The sequence below is a fragment of the Papio anubis genome, chromosome 14 (assembly GCF_008728515.1).
Source record: "Papio anubis isolate 15944 chromosome 14, Panubis1.0, whole genome shotgun sequence".
In the NCBI taxonomy this organism is placed as follows: domain Eukaryota; kingdom Metazoa; phylum Chordata; class Mammalia; order Primates; family Cercopithecidae; genus Papio; species Papio anubis.
Window position 1 is genome coordinate 63,755,265 of NC_044989.1, and position 13,200 is coordinate 63,768,464.

A 13,200-nucleotide genomic window follows, 5' to 3' on the forward strand; every position below is an offset into this window, starting at 1 on the left:
ACAATGGCTCAATGCAGAGCAGTACCCTCAACTGACATCACACGGTCCCATTTGCCTAACCATTCCCAGAACTAAGTTTCATTGTAAAAAATGTAAGTTCATTTAGTAGCATGTAGCCAAGCTATGGTTGTAAATATTACTGGACGTCTCAGATAAACACTTGTAAATTTATTTGACCCTACACTAAACTATTTGTGTGGCATTCTTCATGACTTATTACAGATATTCCTTAATTGTTCACTGAGAACTTGGAAAATTTTGAACCCACTAGATAGGAGAAGCTTAGCTTAGGACATTGAGACTTGACTTTTTTACTCAAAGGAGCCTGATAAATAGGATCACAGAATCTCATGTTGGAAAGAACTTAAAAGTATGAGGAAATCTCACATACCTCCACTAATTCTCCCAAATCCAGGATGACTCTCCTACTAGTTTGATGGTGTGGGGTTCTGTTTAATTTTCAAAAGGAGGCATTTTGTTTCAAAATATATATTGTCAATGCAGGGCAGCATCACCTTCAAGGGGGCAAAAGTTGGTGCTTATTTTTGTTTATTGCAGCACTGTTTATAGTAGCAAAACACTGGAAATTGTTCATGTCTATATATAGCAGGATGGTTGAATAAATTATGGTAGTCTATCCTTAATAATGTGTGATGTAGATCTATGTTTATTAACATAAATAGAAGGCCATAATATTTATGTCTTGAAAAAAAAATCATGTGTTATTCCTGTAATCAGAAAGCTATTTTTGCTTTAGAAAAAACATAAGTGTTCCAAAAAACTATAGTGGCTGGGCAGTCTATGGATCAGGAAAACCTGAATTAATGGGAGGGCTTTAGTTTTAAACAACTTTTATTTATTAAACCTATGAACCAAAAGACAAATACATACCCTTCCATAGCAATAACCACATGTGATCAGAGTGTTCATTAAAGATTTCACAAAAGTGATGTATTTTTTCAACTAATTCAACACTGCTGAGGCCCATAAACAATGTGATCTTTGAGGAATGCTAATATTTGTTACCTCACTATAATTTAGACAGGTGACCTTCAGTTTCCAGGTATTGACAAAACTTAAATACCTTTTTTAATAAAATGTAATGAGATAGAGAATAAGGACAAGAATCTATAGCAAGCTGAATATTTTATTAGTTAAACATGCATATCTATGGAGAAGGAAAATGAAAGGGGGAGAATTTAAAACAAAAGAAATGAGTTGTACTTATCCTTGTCTCCTCTAGGAGATAGATGCTTGAGAGCACTTACTAGAAATAAAAAAAGATTACATCACCTGTCCATAGTTTTTTGAGTTCTACTAAGTTTATTTTTATTTTATCTCTTTCTTTTTTTTTTTTTTTTTTTTTGAGGCAGTGTCTCACTCTGTCGCCCAGGCTGGAGTGTAGTGGCGCAATTTCGGCTCACTGTAGCTTCTACGTCCCAGGTTCAAGTGATTCTCCTGCCTCAATCTCCTGAGTAGCTGGGATTATAGGCGCCTGCCACCACGCCTGGCTAATTTTTCTATTTTTAGTAGAGACAGGGTTTCACCATGTTGGCCAGGCTGGTCTTGAACTCCCAACCTCAGGTGATCCACTCACCTCGGCCTCTCAAAATGCTGGGATTATAGGCGTGAGCCACCATGCCCAGCCTATTTTATTTTTTTAATTAAAAAATAAAATGGACTCAAGCAGTCCTCCTGCCTCAGTCTCCCAAGTAGCTGGAACCACAGGCATACACCCGGCAAGTTCTGTTAAGTTTAAATATGTAATAATAGTGTAAAGGATTATTAAGGTTGTGTCTACATTGTATTAAACACAAAGGAAATACAAATATATTTCACATCCAGTGACACATTCTGAACATTTACTGATGTTCATATTTTAAGTGTTATGGCCTTTCCTAGAGCTATGAGCTCTGCAGATGTTACAAATCTGCCAAATAAATTCTTGATTATATTTTCTCTGCATGTTTCTTTTCAGACTTCAATACAGTAGAATATCTAACAAAATTTTTCCTAGATTTTATAAAGTATTCATGAATGTAAACAGCCAGAAATCATCATATCTCTCTTAATAGCTGCAGTTTGCACATACTATGTATGCCCTTCACTACATAGTTAAAAAAAAAAAAAAAATTCTTTGATTTTGACCATGTTGGTAAAGGCTGTCCTCATCCCACAGCTTTAATACAACTGTAGCTTTGTAATAGAAGTGTCTGTAGCCATCTCTAGTATATACTAATTTCTGCTGGTGCTATAATCAAATGTCCTTAAAGGCCAGTTACTTAATACAGTGAATGTAGGCACTGTATGTCTTTTAATCCTCACCAAACTAAAGAGAGCCAAGCTTGCTGACAAGACGCATGATGAGGTCATCAGCAGGGGACAGTCTGGAGTTTGAGGTCAACAACTGTCTTCATCAGGAGTATGGTGGGTCTGCAGAGGCAGTTCACTCACTTATAAAAGTGGTCTTCTACCCAGGCCCTCACTCACTGAATAAAAGTGCCAGAGAAGACAGTGAGGAGTTACAAGCAAAACAAAATGAGAGCAATAAACAGTTCTGAACAGATACCTCAACTAGAATTTGGGCAGAAAATACATTTTGTACATCCCAAATGAAAAAAATAACTAATGTCTAGAATGAAGAAAAGTCTTAAGATTCATTCGTTCAACGTCACGCCTAATAAGTAGACTATCCGCACTCTTACCTCTAACTGTACAATGAATCCAATCTATTTCTCTCACACCAGAAAAAAAAGAGTTGTTAAGGTTATCACAGCAATGCAAATGGAACAGAGTGGGTATTAGGGTAGCTTCTTACATAATCATGATATTCCCTTTTTAACACCACAGTTTTTACCCATTTGATTTTTAGACAAAATATCATTCGTAATTTAGAACATGAACAACGTAAGCAAAATGTAAGGACTTTTTTTACTTCTTTTACTGCTATTGCTATATATAGGAGGCAATGCTGTTAAAGGAAACCGGACTGCCAGATGAAAAACAGCATGGTTACTTTGGGCCACACCCCTCACTCACACACCCAATTAGCTATGAAACGGGAGCTTTAAGGAAGAAAAGCAAGGTATACAAAATTTGTTCATGCAATGACCATCGAGTTATTTATACCTATATTATGTCAATATTGTTTGGTATCCTAATTTACTGATTAGTATAATAACTTTTCTTCATATTGCCATTATGGTAAAAGAACCCTCATCTAAAGATGAGGAATCTAAAGAGCCCTTATACCATGGTATTCCTTCCTAAATGGCCCTAACTGTGACCACATAAAAACCAGCTCCTTCATCTATAAAATCACATTTTTCTAGGTGCTTTCAGTTAAAAGACTTGAGGTTTTGCTGTTGTTCCCTCCTGCTTATTTCTCCTTTTGCCTTTTCATCCTTTTTCTAACCAAGGGTCTGTTCAGATGTGTGCAGACCACTCTAGGCTTAAACAACCTTTAAATCCAACTACCATACCATACAAAGTCTCTTGGAATGCCATCATAATGAATCAAACTTCTTAGGATTTTTTAAAAATGTTAAAATTTCACGTATTCAATGGTTACAACTATGTAAAAAAAGCATTTGATAAAAAGGACTGAAAAAAAAACAACAACAACATAGAAAAGAGTTGTGTGAATATAGCAATGGAACCTCACTTGCCAAAAACATCTTGGGACTGTGGTTTACTTTATAGGAGAAACATTGATTAACAATTTATTTCATGTGTATAGGACTATTTAAATCTTCTATTTCTTTTTTGGTCAGTTTTGGTTTTTATGTACCTAAGAAATTTTCAGTTTTCCCCATTTTTCAAGTTTGCTGTCATAAATTGTTCATGGTATTCCCTTTACTTTTTTTTCTGTTTGACTAATCTTGAGTCAAAGAAGAAATGTTTAGCTTTATTAATCTTATTTTATAATTTTGGTTTTTGTTACTTTATTTGTAAACATATCTTTATTTCCAAACATATCTTTATTTCCTTCCTTCTTTCTTCAGATTTATTTTACTGGTATTTTTTGCAAGTTTTAAAAATTTCATGGCTCATTAATTTTGAGTCTTTCTTCTTTTCCAAGAAAAACGTTTTAAATATATATATTTCCCTTCATAGCCCTGTCTGAGAACTCACTTCTGAATTTCTCACTCAAACTCAACATTTCCAAAACCAAACTACTACTCTTTTCCCACATACCTATTCTTTCTGGAGCCTTATCAATCTTGTCAAAAACAATTCTGTTTTTCCAATTGCTCAGGTCAAAACACTTGAAGTCATGCTTCACCTCTCTATTATATTCTTTATCCAATCTGTTAGAAAATCCTGTTATCAAAACCTTTAATATGTTCAAAATCCACCACTCTATCTTCATTCCCTTTGCTACCAATCTGTAATTGGCCACCATTGCTTACTCAATTACTGCAATAGCCTCCCAATAGGTCTCCTTCTCCTTGACCTTCTAAGGACAATTCTCAACACAGGATCTGAGTTATCCATTCAACAGATAGTTTCAAATCATCTATTGAGTTCCCCTATTATTCAAGAGAATACTCTCAATTCCTTACAAGAATCTACAAAGTCCTGTATGACCTGGCCACTTGCTGCCTCTCTGACCCATTGTCTCATTCCTCTCCTTCTCATTCACTGCTCCAGCCAAACTGCTGGGATTTAACTAATATTTTACCTTGTTAGTGAGGCCTTCCCTGGCAATCTTTTTAATAGTATGATTCTTTATTTTGTAAAACAAGCCTCCACTCCCCCAAAAAAGCCTTTTTCATAACAATTTGTATTTTCCAGGGCCAAGGCTAAGGCTAAGGTGAGATGAATGAGGGAGAACAAGATAATTTACCTCAGGAGTAAAATTTAAGAAATCTGGCAATCTTATTTAAAACTGCAGTCCACTCACCCATCATCCAATACTTCCTAGCCCTGTCCCTGCATGTTCGCTTTCATGGCACATATCATTACCTGACATATTATGTATTTTACCCACTTATTTATTGTATTAGGCCATTCTTGCATTGCTATAAATACCTGACGCTGGGAAATTTATAAAGAAAATAGATTTATATAAGAAAAGAGATTTAACTGGCTCATGGTTCTGCAGCCTGTATAGGTAGCATGGTGCTCAGCTTCTGGTGAGGCCTCAGGAAGCTTTCACTCATGGCAGAAGGCAAACGGGGAGCCAGCATCTCACATGGCAAGAACGGGAGCAAGAGGAGGGAGAGCCACCTACGTTTAACCAACCAAATATGGTCATTTGGGTCATGAAAGTAGATCCCTTATGGTTTGGTGCTGTCCTTGTGAACTCACTATCACAGGGAGCACCAAGCCATAAATAATCCACCCCCATGATCCAAATACCTCCTACCAAGCCCCACCTCCAACACTGGGGATTACATTTCAACATGAGATTTAGGCAGGGGCAAATATATGAACTTTTTTTTTTTTTTGGTCTGTTTTGCCCTTTGCCATATTCTTAGCTAAGTGCCTGGCATGTGGTACTCAGTAATTAATTGTGGAGTAAATAAAAATTACTCCTTGAAATTTTCACATATTGCCAGGCGCGGTGGCTTACGCCTGTAATCCCAGCACTTTGGAGGCCGAAGCAGGTGGATCACCTGAGGTCAGGAGTTCAAGACCAGCCTGACCAACATGGAGAAACCCCGTCTCTACTAAAAATACAAAATTAGCCAGGGTGGTGGTGCATGCCTGTAATCCCAGCTACTCGGGAGGCTGAGGCAGGAGAATCGCTTGAACCCGGGAGGCGGAGGTTGCGGTGAGCCGAGGTTTGCACTCCAGCCTGGGCAAAAAGAGCAAAACTCTGTCTCAAAAAAAAAAAAGAGAAATTTTCATGAATTTTATGATCTAGAATATGGTCAATTTATATGAATGTTTATTCATGGGAAAAAAGTATAGTCTCCACTTGTTGGACTCTACACATGTCCATTAAGTCAAGATTTCAATTATACAGTATTGTTCAAATCACCTATTTCCTGACACTTTGTTTGCTTAATCTATCAATTACTAAATGAAAGGAGTTAAAATTCTTTAACTATTGACAGTGGACTTTTGTTTTGTGTACATTGAAGCTATGTTACACACATTTAGAACCGTTATATCTTCCTGGTGAATTGATTTTTCTGTCAGTATTGATCTCTAGTAATCTCTACTAAAGATTTTGCTTTAAAGACTATTTGTATAACATTACCACTATAGGCTGGGCACTGTAGCTCATGCCTATAATCCCAGCACTTTAGGAGGCCGAGGCAGGTGGATCACCTGATGTTGGGAGTTTGAGACCAGCCTGACCAACATGGAGAAACCCCGTCTCTACTAAAAATACAAAATTAGCCGGGCGTGGTGGCACATTTCCGTAATCCTAGCTACCTGGGAGGCTGAGGCAGGAGAATTGCTTGAACCCAGGAGGCGGAGGTTGCAGGGGTCCATGATCACTCCATTGCACTCCAGCCTGGACAACAAGAGTGAAACGCCATCTCAAAACAAACAAACAAACAAACCCATTACTACTATATTAGTTCTCTTTGGAGTATTTATCTGGTATAAATTTTTTTACATTCTCTGACATTTAAACTTTCTTTGTTTGAGGGTTTTTTTTGTTTGTTTTTTGGTGTTTTTTTTTTTAATGACATACGGTCTTGCTCTGTCGCCCAATGCAGTTGCAGGAACAAGGCTCACTGCAGATGTGAACACCCAGGCTCAAGCGATCCTCCCATCTCAGCCTTCCAAGTAGCTGGGACTACAGGCATGCGCCACCATGCGCCTGGCTAATTTTTTAAAAAATGTTTTGTAGAGACAGCACTGCTCGGGCTGGTCTCAAACTCCTGGGCTCAAGCGATTCTCCTGCCTTGGCCTCCCATAAATGCTGGGATTACATGTGTGAGCCACAGCACCCAGCTACCTTCTCTGTTTTAGATATCTTTAAAAAAAAACAAAAACTGAGGAAAGTTTGTTTTACATTAACAACGATTATTGATTTTTTGATTCATTGCTAGTATCTCATCATGAGTTTTCTATTTTCCATCTTTTTTCCCATGTTTCTTCCCCTTCATGCTGCACTTTCTCCTAATTCTTGCCATCTTTGGGGTTTTTTTCTTTATCCAACGTTTTCCCTCTCCTTGCTTGAAAATTATATACTCTATTTCTTTCCTTTTAGTGATTACCCTAGAAATTCTGTATTTCACTTACTAAAATCTAGAATTAATAAATATCTTTATCTTCCTCTTGAAAAGTATAAGGACCTTAGAATGCTTTAACTCTCTTTACTCCTCTTCTGATTTATATGTAGTTATTGTCCAAGATTTTAATTTTTAACCCCCTGAATTAGACATTGGTGTATATGCTTTATAGGATCAATTTTTACTAGGTTTCCACAAGTTTATGATTTTTTTTTTTTTTTGTCTACCATTCCTTTTGCATCTCATGACTTCCTTCATTCTAGTTCTCTCAGGAAGGATGCTGTCCCATTCAAGGGTTCTAGATTTATGTATGGATGTCTGATGCAACCTCCCATTCTGCATGAGCTCTCAGTTATGTCTCCTATCCTCTGAGTATGCAACCTTTGTAAACCAAGCACCTATCTTACTGAGAGCCAGAAGATGCCCTCCAGGAGAACGTTGAGTTTGCTTACTCTTGTGGAATCAAGCATCCTTATCATTTCAGCCTGTTTCCCTTACTTTACTGCCAGCTCAACCATGCTTTCAATAAATATTTTGAATATACTATCTAGCATTTTTTGGATGATCTAACTAGGAGCTTTTCTCTAAAAATCATTCTATCTTGTTGCCTTGAATGTTCTCAGGTTAACTTTTTTAGTATTCACGTTCTTTAAAATGATTTCATACAGATGTTGTATTTACTATATATGTTCCATCAGTGAAAAGTATAACTGAAAAAGTCATGTATACATGGAATTGCTTAAGAACTGTTTTAGTCACAAAATGATTTTTGTTTTGCCTATCATATATATTTTACATAAGCTAAAAGCCATTTCCAAAAGATGGCCCTTTTTTTCTGAATTCTAAGTGTAAATATTGACTCTAATATATTATCCCCAACATCTTATTATAAAAATTTCCAACATAGAGCAATGTTAAAAGATTATCTACCATGTGTATTCTGACTTTATCATTTTATAATATTGCTTATCACATATCTACCTATCTATCCCTCTATTTATCCATCAATTCATATTACTTTTTGTTGTTACATTACAAAGGAAAATGCTGACATCAATACATTTCCCCACCAATATTTCATAAGCAAAAAAAAATTTATTTCTAGGCAATAAATCTCACATTCCCCAAATTTTGCTTAACATTTTTATAAGCATTCAAAAAGTACAACTCTCTATGCCACAATCACATAACACCATTTGAGTCAGAAAACAACAGTCTCACAGTTAACAAGGGGGAAAAGTTAAAAATAAATTATTAACTTTTTATAATATATTATATTTCCATGTTAGTAATAAGCCTCATATGTGGCACATTCATTTGAAATGTTTGCCCTTTCATTTCATCAATATTTAGGGGTCCCTATTATAGTTTCTATTTGTTTATGATGAAAAGCTCTCACTTGCCATCACTTCCCTATTCAGTACTTGTGGAAGCCTATTCAATTTCATGGAGGCAGCTGACTACCTTTTAAACTTAGTTTAGGCAAAGTTGCATTTACCTTCTGTAGGTAAGTGTCTTCCAGTTTAATGATTTTATAAATTAGATTATATCATCTCTTTAAAATTTTATTTATTATAATAAACACTTTATTAGCTACCATATCAAGCTGTGCTTCTACCGTTTTCTCTTCCTATTTTTAACATTAGGAGCATAATTTACATTTCTAGGGAGCATTTCTTTATGAAAATTGATCACTTTGCATACAAAAAGACAAGAAGTGAGTTTTCAAGTTTAGATTTGTTTGAATTTGGAAAAAGGCTTTCAAGTAGTTTTTTATATTTGTTAAAGACAAAAAAGACCAAAAAGTATAAAGCAATGTCTGTAGAATTCCTCTCCTCTCAAGAGAAAAACAAAATTGTATATAAAATATTTATTTTAATAATCTACATGGTATACTTGTGTATTATCACAAATTCGTACTATGACCTTACCCTTCATATGCTGGATGAAATTAAAACCAGTTTAGTATTTTACTCTTTATCAAAATAATCCAATCCAGATACAGGCAATCTGAGTCCCATGTGAGTAATTTTAGGCACGCCCCTAATCTCTGTGGGGCTACTTTTCCTCATCTTTAATTTAAAATTCTCTATGATGGTCTTTTGTTTAGAGCTTATTCCATTATCTAATAAGGTTTCTTTTTTCAGAGTATTAAAATATTGACTAACCAAAGGACAGGGAGTAATGTAATTCTAGCACTTCACAAATACGAAAAGGTATTTGGCCTGTTTCTCTTCCTCTAAGCATGAGAACTTCTTGGTAGCACATTAAACAAAAGAATGGTTCCAACTTAAGCTATCTCATTTAATTTCTTCAAAACTTTTGTTTCTTTTTTCATAATACTGTATAGCCTACTATCAAAAGAAGAACTAATAAAACATTCATTATAATTGAAATAGTAGCAAAGTATGCAAAAGAAGAAACATGAAAAAGCTAGTATACCCCAAGGGAAAACATCTAGTTCCAGATGTAACCACATAGAAAAGCTAGAGAATAATAATAATAACAATAATAGTGACCTTATCAAAATATGTCCAAAAAATAATTAGAAAACCATTTGAGAAAAACCAATGAACAAAAAATTGCACATTAGTAGAATAAAGCATCCTAGAGCCAGCAGGATGGTTACAAATATGATGCTTATGCAAACACTAAATCACTGTATACAGTCTCAGAAGCCAGAGACAGTGAGGACATAAAGAATATGCTTCCAAAACTTCTGTTTTATTCACTTTCATCTTTTTGGGCTCTTTAGGCAGGAGGAAAATTCATTAATTTTCCCCAGAAACAGAGAAACAAATATTAGCAATGAGACAAAGAACAAAGCTCTAAGTCCAAATAAATGTGACGTTAACCCCAGCACTTTCACCATATGTTCATTCACAGAAGACAGCCTCATTTATATGAAGAGTCTTGGAATATGCTAACATCATTCAGATGAAAAGGCAAGATTCAATTACATATCATAACCCTTGCAATATTTTAACATTTCTCAGTTTCTAAAATTGCTGTTTTCCAGAGGCTTCACTGCTTGGTAGACTTCAAAATGCCGCTTTATATATAAAAATCTAATTATAGAACATGAATATTTACACAATACAACTTCTCAAATCTTGACCAATCTGAAGTATCCCCCTTCTTTTTGGGCAGTCAAAATTAGTTATCAAATAGTCTACTCTTAAGTGAATAAAAATTTCCAGTTATTTTATAAGCTAGGATCTAAAAAATATACAACCAATAATAGATAAATGGTTTTAAGGGAAGAGTAAGGAACAGGGAATCAAAATCAGTTCAAAGATCTGGCACCACCAATAACTTGTTATTCGATCTAAGCAAGCCACTTATCTATGCCTCAGTTTACTCATTTGTTAAATGATACTACTGCTTTAACAGGGGTTTCTGAGAACAAAATAAGAGAATATACATCAAAGCCCTTGAAAGAGTGAAAACACTGTAACAGATTATATTTTAGTAAAATTAAAACTCTAAACTCAACTCCGTGATGTAATCCTCCTTTTTGGTACACAGTTGAAAACTCTGTTACTTTCCACTATACAACATATCATATATAAAAGTATACTATACATATACGTATACATATATGCAAAAATGCACAAACATACCTATATGTATGTGTATATATACACATAGTTAAAAATAATTTTTAATATACCCTGATATTTACCACTCATCTTAAGAAATACAACATTAACTAATACCTTGGAGACTATTATATGCTTATTTTATCATATTTCTTTTCATTCACTCCAGACTGCTTTAAATTGTGTGCTAATTGCTTGCTTGCTTTTACTTACAGTATTGCCACATTTATATATGTATCCCTAAATTATCCATGCATTCGTCTTCCTTCTGTCCATCCATTAATCCTGATGTCTGAACTTCATATATATATATATATATATATGCTATTATATTTTTCCTTCAACTTCTGCAATACTTAGAGAAATTTCTTGACATTATTTTTCACATTATTTTCTAAGGTTAACAAAATTTGTTATACCCATTTGAAGCAGAGAAAATGGGGTACCGTGAAGCTAGAAACTTGCCACATTATATGAGCAGACAACAGACAAGTTTTTCTACAGTAAGTCTGAAAGAAAAACAAACCAATGACTGTCTCAGAGCTTTACAGAACATTCATATTATTAGACTTCAATTAAAAAGAAAATATTTACTTAGTGCTAGTAGCACAATTCCAGTTAATATTTCTACATTGACTTTACATAGCTGATATTTGTTCTTTCATATTAAAGGGGAAGGTATATTAAAAAGTACTGATGATATAAAACCCCCAAATAATATTCAAATATTTCCTTAAAATGAAAACAATAACAAATTAAGTAAGATCAAAAGAAGATGTATATCTCTTTGAAGAGATGGACTGTTAGGAAACATGTAGCCTTACTATGGAGTATTTTAATTAAAGAGGGTGTCTCCTGAAATAAGTAATTAGTCTGACACTAATCAATCCAAACATATCATTCACCTGAGCAAGTGGTGGAAGAATCTCCTTGCATATTTGCTGATTTGGTCTCTATATTTCAATATAGTGGTATCCAGAAGTGGTCTTGTTGGAGCATAGAAGGTTCCAAGGCTTGTCTCAAGCTGTGCTGTGGAATTCAAACATAGCAGCACTAAAACAAGTGAAACTCCTTCAATTACAACAAAATACTCGTGTTTGCAGTCAGTCAGGTTTTGCAAACTTGGATGAAACGTGAGCTTGCAGGAAAGATGAAATTAAAATATGACAGCTGGTACAAAAACAAACCTGTGTATAAACTTTCACTTGAGGCAAAGCTGACAATGACTCTGAGCAACAAAAAGCTGTCAAAACTGAAGAAATCCATAATGAACCAACCTCTCACCACAAATGGGTAATTAAAACAGTGACTCATCAAAGTAACACAGTTTGAACTAGTACTTCCAGTAAAATCAACTCACAGTGTGCTAAATATTTACTCTCTTTGGCTAAAAGGAGAAAACTGACCTTTCTTCACTGGGAATTGGAATTGATATAGCAGAAATGTTTTTTAAAATAATACAAATAAACAGCCATATTGGAGTAGAAATATGTCTCTACTGCAATTTTAAGACAACCGTGAATGTCCCTATATCTTCACTAAGTTCTGCCCTAAACAGCAAAAGTCTTGGTTTTATCCAAGTGTGAAAGCTAAGACCTCTGGGAGAGGAAAGAAGGACTGGAGAGGCAGGTTTTAATAAACTAGAGGGCTAAGATTGGGGGAAAGGGCACATTTTGCCTGTTTCACAATTTTACAAAGACATGCTCATGGGACTAGGTTTTTTTCCCAGAAATATCTGCAAGTTAAGTAATTACCATAATGGTGAGAGTAAGAGTATGTATGAGAACACGACAGTTCACAGTAAGACTCCTCTGATTTTTATGCTACTAGCACTGGGTTGAATAAACAATTCCTTATTTAGCAAAACTCTTTAGTTTTAGGCATATTTGGGTTTGAAAGTATTAAATGCCTCATCAGAATAATTACTATGGACTTGGCTAAGCTGTTAGTAATTTCTTTTTTTAATCTCAAATCTAGACAGTAAAGTAAGATGAACTTTAGGGGTATTTTCTTTCAAAGCAGCAGTCAATTTAGATTAAAATTGAATACAGCAATGCTATTGTAAAAACAAGCCAGATTCTCTTCCCATTGCTTGTTTTCTTGACAGCATGTTTTGTACATCTGAAATGTTCGAACCTACATGGAATACTCATAACTCCCAGCACAGTTATAGATTCATTAGCTAGCGCAGCTTGATGTTTAAGGCAGAAATGAAGATCTCAAAGATAACTACAATACGGCTACAAATAAAAGAGCTCACTGGGTTCCGCTAATAAAAGGAAACAAATTACCATGTCAAATTTGTTAGATTCAGATAGAATAAGTCTCAAGAGAGAAAAAAAATTCTGAATGTTTTAGAAATATGTTTTACAGTTACCTGGGGGGAAATGCACATACCT

At 34.9% G+C, this 13,200-nt stretch overlaps 1 protein-coding gene across 12 annotated transcripts in view; it reads right to left on the reverse strand.

Moving 5' to 3' along the window:
• WDPCP (WD repeat containing planar cell polarity effector) overlaps positions 1-13,200 on the reverse strand; it is a 479,815-nt gene that overhangs the window by 258,178 nt on the left and 208,437 nt on the right. For all 12 annotated transcript variants that reach the window (XR_002516673.2, XR_002516674.2, XM_021924873.2 and 9 more), the window contains one exon: positions 11,707-11,830. Coding sequence is in view for 10 of the 12 variants with exons in the window: in XM_021924873.2 (XP_021780565.1) it covers positions 11,707-11,830 (124 nt within the window). In the remaining 2 variants the exon portion in view is untranslated. The remainder of the gene's footprint in view (positions 1-11,706; positions 11,831-13,200) is intronic.